At 34.0% G+C, this 20,355-nt stretch overlaps 1 protein-coding gene across 1 annotated transcript in view; it reads left to right on the top strand.

Moving 5' to 3' along the window:
* The window catches only part of SLC9B1 (solute carrier family 9 member B1), a 62,655-nt gene extending 43,327 nt beyond the window's left edge, over positions 1-19,328 (top strand). Inside the window, exons 7-12 of the mRNA XM_033105637.1 lie at positions 6,938-7,113; positions 12,017-12,123; positions 13,002-13,151; positions 16,754-16,862; positions 17,402-17,538; positions 18,998-19,328. Coding sequence (XP_032961528.1) covers positions 6,938-7,113; positions 12,017-12,123; positions 13,002-13,151; positions 16,754-16,862; positions 17,402-17,538; positions 18,998-19,210 — 892 coding nt within the window. The 3' untranslated portion in view covers positions 19,211-19,328. The remainder of the gene's footprint in view (positions 1-6,937; positions 7,114-12,016; positions 12,124-13,001; positions 13,152-16,753; positions 16,863-17,401; positions 17,539-18,997) is intronic.
* The last annotated feature ends 1,027 nt before the right edge of the window (positions 19,329-20,355 follow it).

Here is a 20,355-nt window from a genome sequence, read left to right as displayed (position 1 = left end):
TTTCAATTTGGTAATGTTACAAATTATATTGGCAGTTTCCTAATGTAAAACCATCCATTCACTCACCTACTTGGGCAGCTTGTTTATTCTTTCAATAAACTGTTAGATTCAATTTGCTCATACTTACTTGGGACTATAAATGAAACTGAACTATAGTTTTTTTTTCTTACGCTATCTTTGCCCTGTTTAATATCATATTATTATTATTATATTACTGCCTCAAACCCTTTCATGTTGATATCATCTAGCATTTTAATCTAAGCTGAATAATCAATATCGATTCTCTTTCATGTCAGTTTTCTTTCTTTCCTTTTAAAATAAAGATAAGTATTGAAGCTACCATGTTTGAATACCCTTAATTTGTATATATCTTACTTACAGCAACTTCTGGATTCATTTTTCCTCTTATTTACATACTTTTGCCAAAAATTGTTGTTAACGTGGACCTGTGTGTGACATATCTTTTGAAGCCTTGTGTGCTTGCAAATATTTTCATAATATTATGAAACCCTCAGATTTGAATAACTATTTGGCTGATTTTAAAATATTAAAAATGATTTTCCTTGAACTTTTAAAAACTATTCTTGCATCTAGCCTTGCTATTGAAAAGTCTGATGTCAATCTAACTCTTATTTTCTGTAGATAATCTTTTTCTTCGGATGCTTTTAGAATTTTTTTCTTTGATTTTGTTAAATAGTACTATAAATTATCTAGACATGGATCATTCCTTACATCTACTGTGTGACCCTTTCAATCTAAGATCTTTTGTCGTTATTTAAGGGAATCTTACTTCCAGTATTTCTTTGAGTACACCATCTTGTCTACTTTCACATATTTATCTTTCTGAGCCTCTTATCTGTATATTGGCAAATCTGCTATTATCATATTTCTTACCTATTATTTTACATTTTCTAATTTTTTATCCTTTCTGTTAATTCCTGGAAAAGTTCTTCAATCTTATCTTTCAACTCACTAGTTCATTCTTCAGCTATATTCATTCTTTAGTTTATTCCAACTATTGTGATCTACATTTTTACACTAATATTTTAACTTATAATTTTTTATGTTTTCTGGTTTTGATTTATTTTGCTATTATCTTCATTTTACTTTGTTTATTATGCTTATTTTGAATTCTTAATCCCTTTCTTCTAATACCTTAACATCTGATAAAATCTGTGCATTTTTTGCTGTATATATCAAAGCTAAGTTATTAGGTACATTAAAATCCATGATTATTATATCTTCCTGGTGGTTTTTAAAAAATCAATGTTAAATATCCTTCTCACTCATTTTAATGCTTATCTATCTTGAATTCTACCTTGTCAAATATTAATATGTCTCTCCCTGTTTTGTTTTGGGCACTCTATTCAGAATTCATTTCTCCCTCCTTGAATTGTTAAACTTTTTATTGAAGTATAACTCATATACAGAAAAGTGTAAAGTGCATGAATGTACAGTTCAGTGATTAATCAAAAGGTGACTATTCATGTAACCGTCACGCAGATAAAGAAATAGAACAATGCCAGAACCCCAGAAGTACCCTAATGCTCCCTCCTAACTACTTCTCTACTCCTCCCACAGATAACCACTATACTAACTTCTAACACTATGATTTAGTTTGCCTGTAGTTATATTTTATATAAATGAAATCATATAGTATATTCTTTTTTGCCTACCTCTTTCACTCAATATTATGTTTGAGATTCACCCATATTATTGTGTGTAAATGTAGTTCATTCATTTTCTTTTTTTGTATAGTACCACAGGTCCTCAAATAACGTCGTTTCATTCAACATCATTTGTTATAACTGTAGGAGCTTAACTCTTGTTTTTATCAATTAGCTTATAGTAAAATTGGTTTCACTATACGTTGTTTCACCACAGTTCCAAGAACCTATCAATGATGTTAAGTGAGGACTTAGTGTATATTATTGTATGAATATACTACAATTTATTTATTCACTCTACTGTCAGTGGAAATTTTCATTGTTTCTATGTGAGGCCACATTATTGTTAATGTGCTCTTACAAACATTCTTGTACATAACTCTTGGTACACATGTACACAGTTTTCTATAGATACATAACTAGGTGCAGAATTATTGGTTCATAAGAATATGAATAATGTAATGAACACCCAAATACCCTTAACTTAAACTTAATCTCTAATGAACCTTAAAGTAAATTACAGAGATTATATTTTACCCCTATAATTTGCATTATGCATTTCTAAAAAGTAAGAGCATTTTTCTAACTAAATTAACAACAATTCTTTAATGTCCTTGGATGTGTCTTTTTGAAATCCGTTCTACTCAATATTTGGTATAATATCTTTCAGAGGATTTGTGTATCTAATTTTTTTCCCATGTTTTAGACACATCTTTTATCTCCCCTCAGTTCTCTTTTATCTCCTTTTTTTACTTCCCCCTCTAAAACTGTTAAGTATTCTTCATAATTTTCATCTGCTTACCTTTTTGCACTACACAGTGGGAAATTTTTTCTCTGCTCAGTTCTCTGCCTTATTAACTCATTCTTTAGCTATGTTCGTAGCACCTATTTATTTTTTTTTATTTTGGCAATTGAGTGTTAATTTCTGAGAACTATAGTTAAAATGTTATGGGCAGTTACAGTATACTTTCATGATTCTGAGGATATTTACACTTATTCTGAAGTTATGTTCTGGTGCTCTTTTATATATATATATATATATTTTAAATATCCTTGTTAATATCCTTGTTAATATCCTTGTTAAATATCCATATATGTTAAATATACACACATATATATATACATATATGTACACACACACATATATATGGTGTGATCAAAACATACAGTGAATGTTTAAATTTAAAAAAATTATTACAGTAAAAGACACATTGCCGTTATCCCCCTCAAAATGCTCCCCCTAGCTTTGAACACACTTATCCCATCTTTCTTGCTACTTTCTAAAGCAATTCTGGAAGTCCTCTTTCATAAGTGTCTTTAGTTGCGCTGTCATGGCTGTCTTGATATCCTGAATCAATTCAAAACGTTTACCTTTCATGGTCATTTTGACTTTGGGGAACAGCCAGAAGTCGCACTGTGCCAGATCCAGTTAACAAGGTGGATGAGGACATACAGTAATGTTTTTATTTGACAGAAATTGCTATATCAGAAGCAATGTATGACACAGAGCATTGTCATGATGGAGGATGAAACTGTTTGCCCACTTCATGTTAATGCATTGTTCATGATCCATGATTTACAGTACACATTAAAACATACCTTCTCTCAACCATAGCTCACACCCAACTGACTGCATTGTACAAGTTGAAACTTGTCACACACTGTTACTAAGGTTCGACACACCATTTCCCGTATTGAATATCCTGCCTTTCCGTTGTATGGCACTCGGCAGCAGCATTGCCTGTATTTTTTTATCACACTTCATATATATACTGGGGATGCCAAAAGAATGTATACAGATTTTAAGAGATGTTATCAATGTATTACTTTTCGAAGTTAAATTACGATAGCAATGTGTAGTATGATGTTCACTCAAAAGATGGCATTAATCAAATGAATATTAGCATCACCATGTGACAGCCAGGACAAAGAAAATGGCGGAAACATGGTTGTCCTTCAAGAAGCTCAAGACTATTTTGAAGTGGTATTTGAAATTCGAGAACATTGTGGAAGTACAACAACAATAGAGGCATGAGTGTGCAACAGAACCTCCAACACGCCTAACAATTGCGTGCATTCGTGGTAAGTTTGAGACACATGGTATTGTGTGAAGAGATTGAAACGGCATGTGCAGCAATACAAGTGGACACTTTGGTCAACATTTTCTCAAGCATCATACTCAAGCAGTAGTTTGCTGTAATCAGAGTGTCTGGATGCTGATGGTAACCACTTTGAGCACCTCTTGTAATTGCAGAAGTCAAATGTGACTTGTATGCATCTTTTGTTATCAGTATATATTGAGTACTACAATTTTAATGCAGTTTTTTCCTTTCTTAAAATGTATACATTTTTTTGGCACTGTGTGTGTATGTGTGTGTATCTTAGGTGTAAAATTTTCCACTTGATGAATGTGGTGGTTCAATTCAAAGTGCTGGCTTTCCCCAAATATTTGATGATACTTTAATTGGTGTTCATTTTCTATTTGAAGCTTCCTATTAACTTGTGATTGCTTTATCCATTTACTGTTGCCTTCTTTCAGGGAATAGGCCAATCATGTTACCAAGCAAAGTACCTTTGAAGCTGAGGGTGATATTAAGATTCTTATGCAAGTGATTTATTGAGGGAGCTCTCAGTAGAAACCTCTGAGTGAAGGAAGCCAGATAGGAATGTGGGGAAAGTCAGTGGTTCCCAAATTTGCTATACATTGAAATCAACTGAGGAGCTTTGGAAAATCCTACCAATCAGGGGAGTAATGTCAACAAGATGCCAGAATATGAAGCCCCAGGCTCTCCTTTCCCCACGGAGAAACTGACTTAACAATATAAGGATCAAATTACCTTTGTGAGGATGCCAGAAGCCACTTGAAAGATTACAGCACGCCAAGTGCAAGTTCACATTGGAGCAATTAGGACATTTCATTGCACTTACCCATCATACCCCACCCCTTTTCATGAAAAACAAGGGGCAATTGAGAGAAAACTCCTAACTTGTGGCTTCTCCCTCAGGAGGAAAAGGAAAACATGGAACATGTGTCCTAAATTCTAGCCTTTTGAGGGGCTTCCCAAAGTGCTGCTTTTTGTCTCACCTGACTTGGATTGCTGACAGGAAAGAGATTGGCACACTTTAGATGCTTGAGGTGCCCTGAAAACAAAAACAAAGCAAGTGGGTTGCTACAACTCCAGAGATATTTCAGTACTGCAGATAGACACCTGGGGATGCTCCCTAGTAGAAAAAGGCAAAACTCTTCAGCTGGAGATAATGCATCCAAGCCCAGAGAAGACATATCCCAGAAAGGCTTGAGAGGCCCCCAGAATCTCTATCTGGACTGATTGGTGAAGGCCTCTCCCTGGTGAAGATAGTCCATAAAGACTGGGAGAAGTAACTGTTTTTTTAGATATGCAAATTTGAACAAAAGATAACAAGGCAACAAAGAATCAGAGAATCATGGCTCAAAGGAACAAAATAAAACTCCAGAAACCAACTCTAAACAAATTAAAATGTATGAATTACCAAACAAATAATTCAAAGTAACCATCATAAAAATGTTCAGTGAGCTAAAAGAGAACACAGACATCTAAAAGAAATCAGGAAAATGATGCGTGAACAAAATGAGAATACCAGCAAAGATATAGAAACTACAAAAAGAACAAAATTTCTTGAGCTGCTGTTTACAATAACAAAATTGAAAAAGGAAAAAAGGACTACAGGGGATCAATAACAGACTGTATCAATCAGAAGAAAGCATCCATGAACTTAAAGACAGGTCATTTGAAATCAAGTCAGTGTAGCAAAAAGAAAAAGGAAAGTGAAGAAATCCTGAGGGAGTAATGGGATACCCTTAGCCATACCAATCTACACATTATGGGAGTTCTAGTAGTGGAAGAAAGAGATAAATGCTCATGAAGCCTATTTGAAGAAATAATGGCCAAAACTTCCAAATTTCAGGAAGGAAATGGACATACAAATTGAAGAAGCTCAAATAACTCCCACTAGAATAAACCAAAGAGACCTACACCCAGACACACTATACTCAAGCTGTCAAAAGTCACAGAAAGAGAGAATATTAAAAGCAAGAGCTCCCATAAGGTAATTGGATATCTCAGCAGAAACCTTGCAGACCAGAATGGACGAGGATTGATATTTTCAAAATGCTGAAAGAAAAAAAAAATGTCAACCAAGAATACTGTATCCAGCAAAGCACATGTATAAGCTTCATGACACTGAATTTTGCAATGATTTCTTGGATATGACACTAAAAGCACAGGCAGAAAAAGTGAAAATAGGTAGGTGGGACTACATAAAACTTTAAAACTTCTGTACAGCAAAGGAAACACAAAGTCAAAAGGCACCACAGAATGGGAGAAGATAATTACAAAACATATATCTGAAAAAAAGATCAGTATTCAGAACATATAAAGAATTCCTACAACTCAACAATAAAAGAAAACAACAACAAAAAAAACACACCTGACTAAGTAATGGTAAAGGAATTGAATAGATTTTCCCCAAAGAAGATAAGCAAATGACCAACAAGCTTGTGTATGAAAGTGTTCAACATCTGTAATAATTAGAGAAATGTAAATCTAAATCATACCCATCAGGATGGTCACTATTAAAAAAGAAAAAGAAAAACCCTAGCAAATAACAAGTGTTTACACAGATATGGATAAATTGGAACCCTTGTACACTGCTGTTAGGAATAAAATGTGGAAAACAGTTTGAAGGTCCTTCAAAAAACCAAAAATAGAATTACCATAAAATCTGTAATTCTGCTTCTGGGTATATATCCAAAATAATTGAAAGCAGAATTTCAAAAAAATATTTGCACACCCATGTTGCAGCATTATTCACAATAGCCAAAAGGTGGAAGCAGCCCAAATATCTATTGACAGATAAGTAGGTAGAGAAAAATGTGGTATATACATATAATAGAATATTATTCAGCTATAAAAAAGGAAATCCTGTCACATTCTACAACATGGATGAATCTTGATGACATTATGCTGAGTGAAATAAGTCAGGACAAAAACTGCCTGATTCCAAAGATACATTTAGAGTAATTAAAATCACGGTAACAGAAAGTAGAATGGTATTTCCCAGGGGCTGGGTGAATGGGAAATTTTACCACCATTAAATGACATTAACTCAAAAGCAGAATTTTCAAACTTGAAGTTGTTGTAAAGGTTAATGTATTTATTGTAAATTTCCATATAAAACGCTGTTTTGTTAAAGGGATGTTTTAGAATTGGTTTTCACAATGTTTCTCTCAGTTTTGTAGTAGGTGCTGTCTCTCCTGCTGTTGTTGTCCCTTCCATGCTAGTTTTGCAAGACAATGGATATGGTATTGAGAAAGGCATCCCAACCTTACTAATAGCTGCTAGCAGTTTGGATGACATCCTGGCTATCACTGGATTCAATACATGCTTCAGCATAGTCTTCTCCACAGGTAAATGAGAAAATACAACCACTGCCATATCATTCATAGCTGTATTTTTGTTGTTAGTTCTTTTAACAAGGTTTCTGGCTTTAGTTCTTCATTTATTAACCAAGACTTTTTTACATTTAACATCTTTCTATTCTTCGTAGAAATCTCATTCTAGACCAGGGAGCACATTTCAATGGGTGACAAAACCATTACTAAACAAAAATGATTTCATTTTAATAACCATATATTTCAATTAATTTGATAACCCATATTACCATTTATCTGCTCATGTTGCTTTGGAATTGTATCACAGTTTTCAATAGAAAATTTTAAGCACCAATCTTATTAGTACTACTAATATATTTAACAGATATTTTTGAAATATACCTTTTGGCTATCATTATAAATAACTGGTTGCTCTATTAAGACAACTTAAATATGTAGAACATGGACAACTGTGTGCCGTTTTGGCGGGCCAAGATCCTGCACCAAATCTGAATTCCAAGGGGATATGGGGTGTGACAATTAAGTTCACGAACTTGTTGCAATGATGTTGCTAACCTTTTTTTTGATATCGGAGGGATTGTTATGAATTTGTACCAACTGGACAAACAGTTAACCAAGTTTACTATTTGGAAGTGCTGAAAAGGCTGCATGAAAAAGTTAGACAACCTGAACTTTTTGCCAACAATTCATGGCTCTTGCATCACAACAATGCACGAGCTCACATGGCACTGTCTATAACGGAGTTTTTAGCTAGTAAACAAATAACTGTATTCGGACACCCTCCCTACTCACCTGATCTGGCCCCCAGTGACTTCTTCCTTTACCTGAAAATAAAGGAAATATTGAAAGGAAGACAGTTTGATGACGTTCAGGACATCAAGGGTAATAGGATGACAGGTATGATGGTTATTCCAGAAAAAGAGTTCCAAAATTGTTTTGAAGGGAGAACTAGGTGCTGGCATTGGTGCATAGTTTCCCAAGGGGAGTACTTTGAAAGTGACCACAGTGATACTCAGCCATGAGGTATGTAGCACTTTTTCTAGGATGAGTTCACGAACTTAATTGTCTGACCTCATATTTGGTCTTGAATATCACTCTACAGAAATTGTGAAAGTAAACGTTTCCACATTTAGTAATGCTTTAGTTATCTGCATATTTGAAATTCTGTCTTCTGTAGTATTGAAGAACCAAAATATTTTTTAATTATTTGTATACAAGTTTCTCTTAAAATCATAACATATGAATAAAAAAGAAAGAAAAGGAGGAAAGATAAAAATAAAATCTGCAATAGTCATACCCCAGGAATAATAATTCTGAATCTTTTGATGTAAATCCACCTATACTTTATCCATCTATCTATCTATCTATCTATCTATCTATCTATCTATCTATCTATCTATCTATATCTTTCTCTCTCTTACTGTCTTTTTCTTTCTGCTCCCAATATTCTTATAAAATTATCAAACATTGACATTGACCATACTTTCCTGTAACCTGAGCTGTTTTGCACTTACCTGTATATTGCAAACATGTTTCTCTTCAGTAAATATATTTCTGCAACTATATTTAATATAGTTGCATAGTATTCAGTTCGCTGCCTCATAATTGTTGAAAACTGAAGTTGACTCCAATATTTACTAATAAAATAATACTTGGTTGAACATCTTATAGCTAAATAGTTGTACCTGAACTTAATAATTTCTTAATTATATAGAGGTGTAAGATTTTTGAAATATATTGCCTTAATATCTTGTCCTACCGTGCTGCACAAGCTTGTCACTTTCTCTTTACCTTTTCAAAATGAGGTATTACTCGTCTTTTTTTACTTTTGCTAATTTGATAAGTGAAAAATGAGGCCTCTTTAAATGAAGTACTTTGACTACTAGTGATGTTAAACAGATGTTCATGTTTATTGGCCATTGGCATTTTGGTATGTTTCATAAATTGCTTTTCTTGAAATCTTTTGCCTATATCTTATAGATGTGTTCATCTTTTGTTCTTTTTGATTTGTTCTTTTTGATTCTTTATAAAATTAAGAATAATAACCCTTTGTTTTATATTCTTTAGTTTTCCCCATTTGTAATTTGACTTCTTTTTTTAATTTTTATTGGGGAATATTGGGGAACTGTGTTTTTCGAGGACCCACCCAGCTCCAAGTCAAGTCGTTGTTTTCACTCTAGTTGTGGAGAGCACAGCTCACTGGCCCATGTGGGAATCAAACCGGTGACCTTGGAGTTATGAGCACTGCGCTCTAACCCACTGAGCCAACCGGCTGCCCCCTGTAACTTGACTTTTAACTTTATCTCTTTTTGCCGTTCAGAAGTTCTGAATTTTTTATTGTCAAACCTGGTAATCTTTTCCTTTGTAACTGGTATCAGTCATTCTTTCAAAAAATATATTTGTGCTCCTCTTCCATTGTGCCAGCTACTGTGCCAAATTCTGGATAAACAGTGAACAACAGTGTTAGCTTGTATTGAGTAATTGCTTGGTACTTGCTCTAAGTCCCTAGATGTTTCCACTCATTTAATAGTCACAATAGTGCTATGCTCATTTTACAGATAAGGAAACAGGAACACAGGTTAAGTAACTTGCTCAAAGTCACAGATCCAGTAAGTAGAGGAGCTAAGATACAAACCTGGCAGTCTGACCCCAAACCCACACTTGTAAGGACTACTCTACTGCCTCTCAGCACAACAGACAGAAAAGACCATGTGGCCCATGTTCTCAAGGAGTTTATTTAAACAAATACTTACAAATGTAATGACTATTACATAGTATAGGATGCTATGGGACCATGCTACAAGAGAGCAAACCTAATTTAAGGGGAACAGAAAAAGTGAAAAACCAAGCAGGTGCAAGCTCAGAAAATCCTCTTTCATCCCATGACTATTAAACTGTCACTTAAAATTTTAAGAACTTTTTTAAGTTTTGTTTTATACATTAAATCTTCAATACACATATCTTAGAATATGATAAATATCGAGACCTAAACTTATCTTACAGGTCAATTGGCCCTTTTATCGTTACAGAATATCCTTCAGTATTTCTTTTGACAGTATTTGACTTAAAGTCTGTTTTGTGTGATGTAAGTATGACCATCCTTATTCTCTTTTGGTTACCATTTGCATGGAATATCTTTTTTCATCCTTATAATAATCGCTTTTAAAGTGATAACTTCAATTGCATACAAAAACTTTACTCCTTAACATCTCACCCTGCTCACTTTATCTTATTAATGTCTCAAGTTTTATCTTTTTATATCAAGTTTTATCAATTAACATAGTTTACAGTTATAGTTATTTTTATGCTTTTATCTTAAATTCTGTAACAGAATAAAAAGTGATTTACTCACCACCATTGCAGTATTACAGGTTTCTTAATTCATTTATATATTTACTTTTACCAAAGATTTATATTTGTATACTTTTGTGTTGCTGTCCAACGTCCTTTTATTTCCTCTTGAAGAATTCCTCTTAGTATTTCTTTTGTAAGGCAAGTCTGGTGGTAATGAATTCCCTTAGCTTTCGTTTATCTGGGGAAGTCTTAATTCTCCTTAATTTTGAAGGACAATTTTGTGGAAATATTCCTGATTGACAGTTTTTTTCCAACACTTTGAATATGTCATCCCACCCACTTCTGGCTGTAAGGTTTCTGGTGTGAAATCTTCTGGTAATTTTTTGGGAGCTCCCTTGTACATAATGAGTTGCTTTTCTCTTCCTGCAATTTCTTAATTGGCTTATGGAGTTTGATAAAGGCTTTTAGAATGTATATTATTGTTAAGTTGCTGTCTCTGTGGGGGATTGAGGTTCTGGGGCTTTCTATTCCACCATCTTGCTATTGTCATCCTCCATTTATATTATTTTTAATGGACAAATATTTTTTATATATGTATTTGAAATATATATTACATATAATATATATACCTTATTGAGCTAAACACACAAAGCACAACTGAACTTTTTGTGACTCAGGATCTTTTTTTAAACTTATTACAATAAATTTCAGATAGAGATACATAAAATACATTGGAAATTTAATTGGCCCTTGAATATTCCTAGGATTGATCCTGGAATAAATCTTTTCTTCATGTTGTTGTTGTTAAATTGTTCTTTTTATGCTTAAATTATTTATTTCTTTGTCATAATTATGTTTAAATTATTTGTTTCTTTGTTCAGAGAAGAAACATTACCACCCATTTGCAAGGTGCTATAGGTGCTCCTTTGTCAATCTGTCCATTCTTCTATCTCACCTGGAATTTTAGATGGAGTATGTAAGGGGAGCTCATAGCTTATTACGTCTTTGTTTTCTGGCCTATTTCTTCAATAAACACTTCTGAGTTGGAGTGTATGTATTAAATTATTTAAGAGGGCCAGCCCAGTGGCTCAGGTGGTTGGAGCGCCATGCTCCTCCTAATGCCAAGGTCGCCAGTTCGATTCCCACATGGACCAGTGAGCGGCACCCTCTCCAGCTAAGATAGTGAACAACAGCTCTCCCTGGAACCGTGCTGCTGTTAGAGCCAGAGGTTGGTGTGAGCTGCTATGAGCTGCTGTGAGCAGCCGACCCACGATTGGCAACCACAACTGGCTACCAACTGTCTGAGTCGGGGGTGCGCAAGGCTCAGAGTACCAGCATGGGCCACGGAGCTGTGTCCTACACAACTAGACTGATAAAGAACGGCTTGAACTGGAGTGGCGGGGGGAGGTGGAAGACGGGGAAAAATTATTTAAGAGTACATATTTAATTTATCAAATAGATCTGCATATGTTTTCACATTTATTAATATTACAGGTCCATTTTTTTGTATATTCTATAAAATATGTACCTTTCTTCATTAATCACCTAGGTTTGATTTTCTGATGTGTTGGGTATATAAAAATATTTCTCTATGAAATGTTTTCCTTATTGTGTGCCCTTACAGGTGATATACTTAAAAACGTCATTGTCTCTTTTCGGGATATAATTATCGGTGTGATGGTAGGAATTGTTTTGGGAATTTTTGTTCGGTATTTTCCAAGTAGAGATCAGGTAAATAAAAAATTAATCAGTTTTTAAAAGTGTAGTATTAGACATTTCTTTCAAAAATTTGAACTTTTAGAAGATCCATGAAATATTAAATTTAATATTTAATTCTCTTTCCCCAAAAGTAGCCCCAGTGCCTACTCTCTGCATAAAACTGAGCACAGTTGTGATTGATATAGGTCAATGGCCTTGAGTGAAATCTCTGCTTCCTGATTTGGCAAATTAAAAACATTAGAAAAATGTACTTAATTCAGAGTGCCTTCTCCATTCCACCCCACCCCTTTCTTCACTAAATTGTCTATTGACTTCTGACAATTTTTCCTAATTTTTTTTATCTCACATTTTCCCTTAAACATTTTGGGAGAGATAGATTCCCACTTATCTCTCCGTGTTTTCTGAGTTAAATTCACTCCCACTCCCTTTGACTAAGGCAATACTATTAAACTTAACACTTTCCTGCCCTAAGGTATGTGCTATTATTCTTATATTTCTATAATTTCCATCTTGATTTGTCTGTAACAATTAACTGTTTTAGCTAAAGAAATATTCAGAAATTTATTTTTAAGAATTCATTGGATATGTTATATGGAGCTGCAGGTTATATGGGTCTCTTTTATTTCCTTCTTCCCCGTGGTATTAGAACCACTTTACTGACATTAGTATCAGAGATGTGGCAGAAGAGGAAACTTAATGATTACAAATTTTGTCACTTGGTATCAAGTCTACTAAAATATTCAGTGAGGAAGCAAGTCAAAGTTCTAGACATTATTTAATGTAACATATAGAGACATGGTCTCAAAGGGTCAATGATAAGTGATAGATAACATAAATATTGTGTTATATATTTAATGTAAATTAATTTATAAATATTTATCTAATTCTAGACAAATATTCCATTGAAGAGAGCATTCCTTGTTTTGAGTATGTGTGTTTCTGCTGTCTTAGGCAGCCATCATTTAGGTAAACACGCGTCTGGAGGATTATGCACACTAGTGTTGACTTTCATCGGAGGGATGAGTTGGTCCAAAGAAAAGGTGAATATTTTTAACACACCATTTTTTAGATAAAATGACTGCATTTTTTTACATCTACAGTGGACATTTAGGAAACTTCCATGTTCTAGTTAGAAGATATTCCAGAAGGGTATGTCTTCAAAGAAGTAGACAAATCAGTAAAGGAAATAAAGTATTTAGGAAAAGGACCAGGACATACACTAAAATGCAATCAGGAGTGGAGTTATCACATCAGGCCTTTTTTCCCCTCCAAGTTTTATGCAATATGATTATATAACTTTTATTCATTTATTTTATTCATTAAAATTTTATACAGTTAATACATGAAAACACTCATAAAAGATTAAAATAATACAGAAGATTCACATTTGGAATAATATGTAAAAGACTCCTTTTCCCCACCACTCCCAAATAACAACCCCCTTCCCAGAATTAATCATTTCCTCTAATCAGTCCTGTATTTGTAGACATTTAGATCACTTCCATTTTTTTATTATTACAAATAATGCTGCCATGAAAAGTCCTGTTTATGTGTCTTTTTGCAAAGTCCAAGTAGGAATAGATTCCTGGAAAAGGAATTGCTGGATTTAGAAATGGTATGTTTCTATTTTGATGGGTACTGCCAAATTATCCTTTTAAAAGATTTATTTAATTACACTATTTATTTACACTATTTATTACCAGCAATGTAGAAGAGTCCCTAATACCTCAAACCATCAACAACCCTGGATATTATCACTAGTTCTATTTTTTTTTACACTCTGATGGATAAGAAACTATATATCCTTGTGGAATATTACTCAGCCATAAAAAAGAATGAAATATTACCATTTGTGACAACATGGATGGACATAGAGGGTACAACCCAAAAGTAAATAAATTAGACAAAGAAGAATAGACACTGTATGATTTCACTTATCTGTGTAATCTAAAAAACAAAAGCAGACTCATAGATACAGAGGACAAAATAATGATTGCCAGAGGGAAATGGGGTGAAGGGAAATAAGAAATACAAACTTCCAGTTATAAAATAAATAAGTCAGAGATGTAATGTACACGGAATGTAGTCAATAGTATTTAATAATTTTGTTTATAATGTCTTTTGTATGGAAGTAATATTTCCTATAGTCAAACCTGTCAGTTTTTCCTTTTTGATTCAGTATCTTGTTTAAGAAGGAGTTCTTCATTCAAGATGAAAGATTATAAATATAATATCTTCTATATTATCATCTAATACTTTGGTAGTTTTTGTTTGTTTGTTTTTGCATTTACTTCTTTGATGCATCTGGAATTTATTTTTATGAATGCTGTGAGATAAAGATGTACGTGTGTGTTTATATAAGTTATGATCAAAAAAATACTGTAAATGTCTACATTAAAAAAAATTATTACAGTAAAAAACACATTGCCATTAATCCCCCTCAAATATTCCCCCTCTCTTCCAACACACTGTTCCCTCATTCTTGCCATTTTCTAAAGCAGTTCTGGAAGTCCACTTTCATGAGTGTCTTTATGTAGTTACGCTGTCGTGGCTGTCTCAATGTGCTGAATCGATTCAAAACATTTTCCTTTCATGGTCATTTTGACTTTGGGGAAGAACCAGAATTCACACAGTGCCAGATCCAGTGAACAAGGTAGATTGAGGACACACTGTAATGTTTTTATTTGACAGAAATTGCTGTACCTGAAGCGATGTATGACACAGAGCACTGTCACGATGGAGGATAACGTAAAGACACTCACAAATAGAGGACTTCCAGAACTGCTTCAGAAAGTAATAAGAACGATGGGAATAAGTGTTTTCCAAGCAAGGGAGAGTGTTTTGAGGGGGATTAATGGCAATGTGCCTTTTACTGTAATAAAGTTTTTTTATTCAAACATTCACCATATTTGTTGATCACACCTCATATACATGTATTCATAAACATACATATATAAATACATATAATAGATATATACACATATAGGTAAAAATTGGATGGTCAGTTATTGCCAAATTATTTATTGACTAATCCATTAATCATTCAGTGATCTTTAAATGCCTCTTTTAATATGATCTAAACTCACATATGTCATTTCTGGGATCTGTTTAATCCTTATCTGTTCCTATGCCACAACCACTCTGTTTTAAATCTATTTTAAATTATAAATCATAGTTTTATGTTGCAAAATCTAATATAGAACATTTCCTCTTACTATACTTATTTTTTAAGTATTTCTTGGCTGTTCCTGCTCATAGTCTTTCTTAGATAAATTTTAGAATCAGCCTGAGAAGTTCCCTACCAAAAAAAATCATGCTGGCATTTTATTTAGTATTCCAATAAAGTTATAAAAGAAATTAAATGGTTAATAATAAATTACAATTAGATAAATTAAAAGAAACCTACTACAATTCTTTTTTTATGATAGAGGAAATCAGACAGAAAAAAATAGACTTTAAAGATTAAAAGTAACAAATAGGATAATGTGCTATAAACAAGGAAGAGTAAGAATTGGTTTTTTTTTCATTCTTTCTTTCTCTTTTAGACTTTACTTTTATAAATAGCCATCGGAAAACTCAGACATTAGGGGAATAGTCATGAAGGTAGTCTAAAATCGCATCGCCCAAGTTCCTAGAAAAGAGTCAGAACACTGTTAGGTCATAGGGGCCTTTGCTGTAGCCACATCACTGGGGAAGTAGTACTGGGAGAAATTTGTTCCCAGAAAGGGAAGCCGGCCATCAATCAAATAAGACTCTATTATGTGTTTTTGGTTTGTTTGTTTGAATTTTTTTTTCAGTTACAGTTGACATTTAATATTATTTTATTATTAGTTCCAGGTATACAGTATAGTGGTTAAACATCTATATAATTATGCAGTGATCCTCCCTATTAGTCCAGTACCCACCTGACACTATACGTAGTTGTTACAACATTATTTACTATATTCTTTGTGCTGTACTTTACATCCAATGACTATTTTGTAACTTCCAATTTGTACTTCTTAATCCCTTCACCTTTTTCACCCAGCTCCCCAACCCTTCACCCTTTCAGGCAACCATCAGTTTGTTCTCCATATCTATGAGTCTGTTTCTGTTTTGTTTGGTTTTAAGGAAAAAAATAACTGAAGTTTTCAACATGGGTCCTTTCAAAACAGGCCTAACAGATTCCCAGAATTTTTTTCCTAGTAATTTAGGACATATCAGGATTCATTTCCATGGGATTGGGTTCCAGGATAATTGTTAGTGAAGACTGCCTTCCCAACACCCTTTTGATAGCTAAAATGTTTACCTGATCTTGAGTATGTTCTCATTTAGCATGATGTAGTTCTGTCTCTGTTCTGCTACCTTACAAACAAAAGCTAGACCTCTTGCTGAACCATCAGAACACGTCTGGAGCACCAAAGACCTTACTTGTTCCGTGACAAAATTACCAAATATTTATATTTTATAGCTTTGTAAATTTCTTTTAATCAAATTTTACCTAAGTGTTAGAATTAATCAACTCAATTAATTTTTACTGTTTTAACATTTCTCCTATAAATAAACTATCTTAAGTTTATTTATTAAGAAAGACTTTAAATTTCTGAAATGTAGTTATTTTTATGTGCCACAGAAACTAAAAATGTGTTACTTTTTTCTACAGATTAGAGTCCAAAAAATTATTTCATCTGTATGGGATATTTTTCAACCCCTTCTTTTTGGTTTGGTTGGACTGGAAGTATCTGTTGCATCTCTTAAATCAAACACTGTTGGTAAGAATGATTAGAGGCACAAAAAATACAAGATTTGAAAATATTTAAGGAATCTATGAATAACTTTTATTTTTATTTACAATGTGTCTTTGAATGCTACAAGGATCTTCTTTAGAAACTCATGTTGAGACAGTAACACACATTTCCTCTACTTGTGTCCTCTTTGTATCTTCCCTGAGTGACCTGAGGAAATGGAGATTAGAATTCTTTTCTGAGGGGAAATGTGAGATACCATCAGCTCGTTTGAATGCTCCATTTATAGTAAAAGTTCAAAGTCTGTTAACTCAGAATTAAATAAATGTAATCTATCTTATTTTCCATGATACCACCACCATCAGATAATCTCTTGCACTTTACATAGAGGCTTCAATCATACTTGTATTTTTTAATGATTGTTATTTTTACTTTAAAAAGTAAAGGCACAAAGAGGCAATAGCCTTAAAATGTTTTCAACACTTTTACAAGTCATAGCTTCAGACATAAGGAACCCCTTCTTCCCAAGTATTTTGTTATTTATGTTTGTTTTTATCTGTTGTTAGGTGTTTGTGTTGCTACCGTGAGTCTGGCATTATTGGTTCGAATTTCTTTTACATTTTCACTGATGTCTTTTGCTGGTTTTAGTTTTAAGGAGAAAGTATTTATTGCACTATCGTGGATGCCCAAAGCTACAGTCCAGGTAAGAACATATTAAGTCTTTCTAATAATTTTAATGTTGATTTTTTAAAAATTCTAAATGAAAAATGTTTGCCTTATCACAAAATGTGAGCTATTATCTTTACTTTTAAAATGCTTGATTGATCATAACTACTCATTAAAATTAATGTAATCTTTTAAAATCTTAATTTTAAAAGCAATTCTTCTGAAATTGAAAAGTGTACTTTGAATGACAAATACTTCCTGAATTATTAAAACATTTTTTTCCATTTTCCTAGGACATAAAATAAGAATATATTTGAATATTGGAATTTTTACATTTTGCTGAAAATTACAGAGCTAAATATGATTTTAAAGTAGAGACACATTGATTCTTTTTAAAAATATATCTTTCCTACCCCTGCCAACCACTCCACCACACATGAATAACTATACACATATTATTTTTAGTCATACATTCAATTTGTATAACTATTTGATTAATGACTGAATCTCCCCCACTAGATAACACAAGAAGGACAGGAACCATGTCTCGTTTCTGTTTTTGTTTTTTTCATTATTTTTTTCCCCTAACACTTAAAAGAGTGCCTGGAAAGCAGGAGGAACACAATAATAAAGCATTGTGTGCCTACAAGAATGAATGATGGATGAATGAATGAATAAAAAGGAAGACGTTGTAGTTTTGCAATCTAATTCAATGATATTCTCCTCCTACTAAAAAAGGCATTGCTGCTTACTATTATAGTTTTTAACCTGGCAGCATGTGCTGATTCCCTGAGTTTCTTTTCTCCGTTGTTATTTCCAAGCAAAAGCTTATGAGCCTCCATGCAACAAAATTCCCTATGTGTCATGGTTAGAAAGCAGGTCTGTGCGGCCAGACTTCCTGTTTTGAATACCATGTTACTTGCCTGTAACCTTAGACAAGTTACTTAACAATCTCTCGGTGCCATTTGTAGATTTCAAACCTCTTGTCAGTTTTACTATATCACCACACTGCCCCCGCAATAGGAGGAACAAGAAGATGATCAACAAAGTCCTAGTTAACCATAAGAAACCTTAGTGTTTTTTGTTGCCTTGTTGCAGCCAAAAACCAAGTGGTCCATTGTAAAAGCAAATAAGGAAAACGCTGGTTCACTTAGAACTCAGAGTTCTGAGAGTAATGTGAGCAATCTAAACAAACAAACAAACAAAAAATTTAAACAGGGAAAAGCTAAGATGACAAGAGTACAAAATCAGCTCCAAAATGTCTGTATGCTGATTTGTCTCTATTTCACTCTTCCTCCAGATGTATTTGTTAGGAAGAGCATAGAATTGATGAGTAACTCATAAAAATTCCTCAGCACTTTAAGTCTTGCCTCTTTTCTAGCAGTATAGTACTGTTTTGTTTATTTTAAGAGAGCCATTTACTTTTATTATATTTTAATTCTGTTCAACATTTTTCATTATGCCTTGCCTTCCTCCACCACCCCACCCAAATGCAGGCCGTATTAGGTCCCCTGGCTCTAGAAAGAGCAAGAATCAGCGCACCCCACTTGGAACCGTATTCAAAGGATGTGATGACAGTAGCATTTTTAGCCATCTTGATCACAGCTCCCAATGGAGCTCTGATTATTGGCTTACTGGGGCCCAAATTACTTACACGCCATGATCCAAAGGAAATAACACTGGAATTGACAAGATTAGAACTTCATTAAAGAGTTAATTTGCCATCACCTGCCTGCTGCTCTTAATGAATTATCTCACATGAGGGAAAAATGAAAAGGAACAAATATGTAAAGACTACATAGAAGCAAGGATTTAATAAATATGTGATTTGACTACAGAGCTTTCCTATGATTTTTTATTGCAACGTTAATTTAATGAAAACGATATAAAATAGAATGTCCTAGTATTTACATATTTCAAGAACAAAGTAAATCTGTAAATGCCCTAGGAAAGTTTAAAATGATCCACCAGCATGAATTTACCCCCCAAATACCAACCAAGTACCTCTCTCAGTTGCCTTCTGCTCTAATAACCCTCTGAACCTCAGTGACCCTCACTGACCACATCATCATTTCCTGTCCTCTCACCAACAGTTCCACTCCTTATTAGCTCATCTTAAGTTTTCTCTTTCTTTCACTGACAACATATTGCTTAAAATTCTGTTAGGAACAATTAATATGAATTCCAATCAAGTAGTCATTGGATGTGTACATGCCCTCAAAGAGGGAGTATAATGGGCTCCCTTTGTCCGAGGGCAATTTTTACGGAGGGATTTTGTTGCGAGCCCTCAAGAGACAACACTTGAAGCCAGCACAGGAATGAGTGCCTCAGTCCTGAAAGAGGAATCTGAGCTACACGCCACAGAATACACTACTGTTCACCCCTTGTGCCATTTGGATCTATTGCTTCATACAATTTCACTGCATCTAGGAAAAACCCCTCCAGGATTCTTGGTTTCTTTTGCTGGGGAAATTTATGAAAGAATACTAGTGGAATAAACTACAGCCCCTTAGCCCTTGGCAGCTGGTCTTACACCCTCAACTGACCATTTCCTGCCTCTACTATCTGTGTGCTCTCTGTCCTGCATTCCTCCTACCCTCAGTCTGCTGCACCTCTGCTGGTCTCGGTCACTTAGCAGGTGGGGTGACCCAGCTCATCATCCCTCAAGCATCTGAACCCAGATCACCATTCCTTCTCCACTGAATGTAGGATGCTGTGCTCATCCATGGCTACTACACTTGTATACTTAAATCGAGCCATAAAAAGTGAACAAGAGGTTGCCTAGACATCCCCCAGTGGACCACTTGGGTGCCAGACATTCCTCTCCACTTTCATTTGTAACTGCTTTGAATTG

This window comes from Rhinolophus ferrumequinum, chromosome 5 (genome assembly GCF_004115265.2).
Source record: "Rhinolophus ferrumequinum isolate MPI-CBG mRhiFer1 chromosome 5, mRhiFer1_v1.p, whole genome shotgun sequence".
Lineage (NCBI taxonomy): Eukaryota > Metazoa > Chordata > Mammalia > Chiroptera > Rhinolophidae > Rhinolophus > Rhinolophus ferrumequinum.
This window is presented reverse-complemented; position numbering and strand designations above follow the sequence as displayed.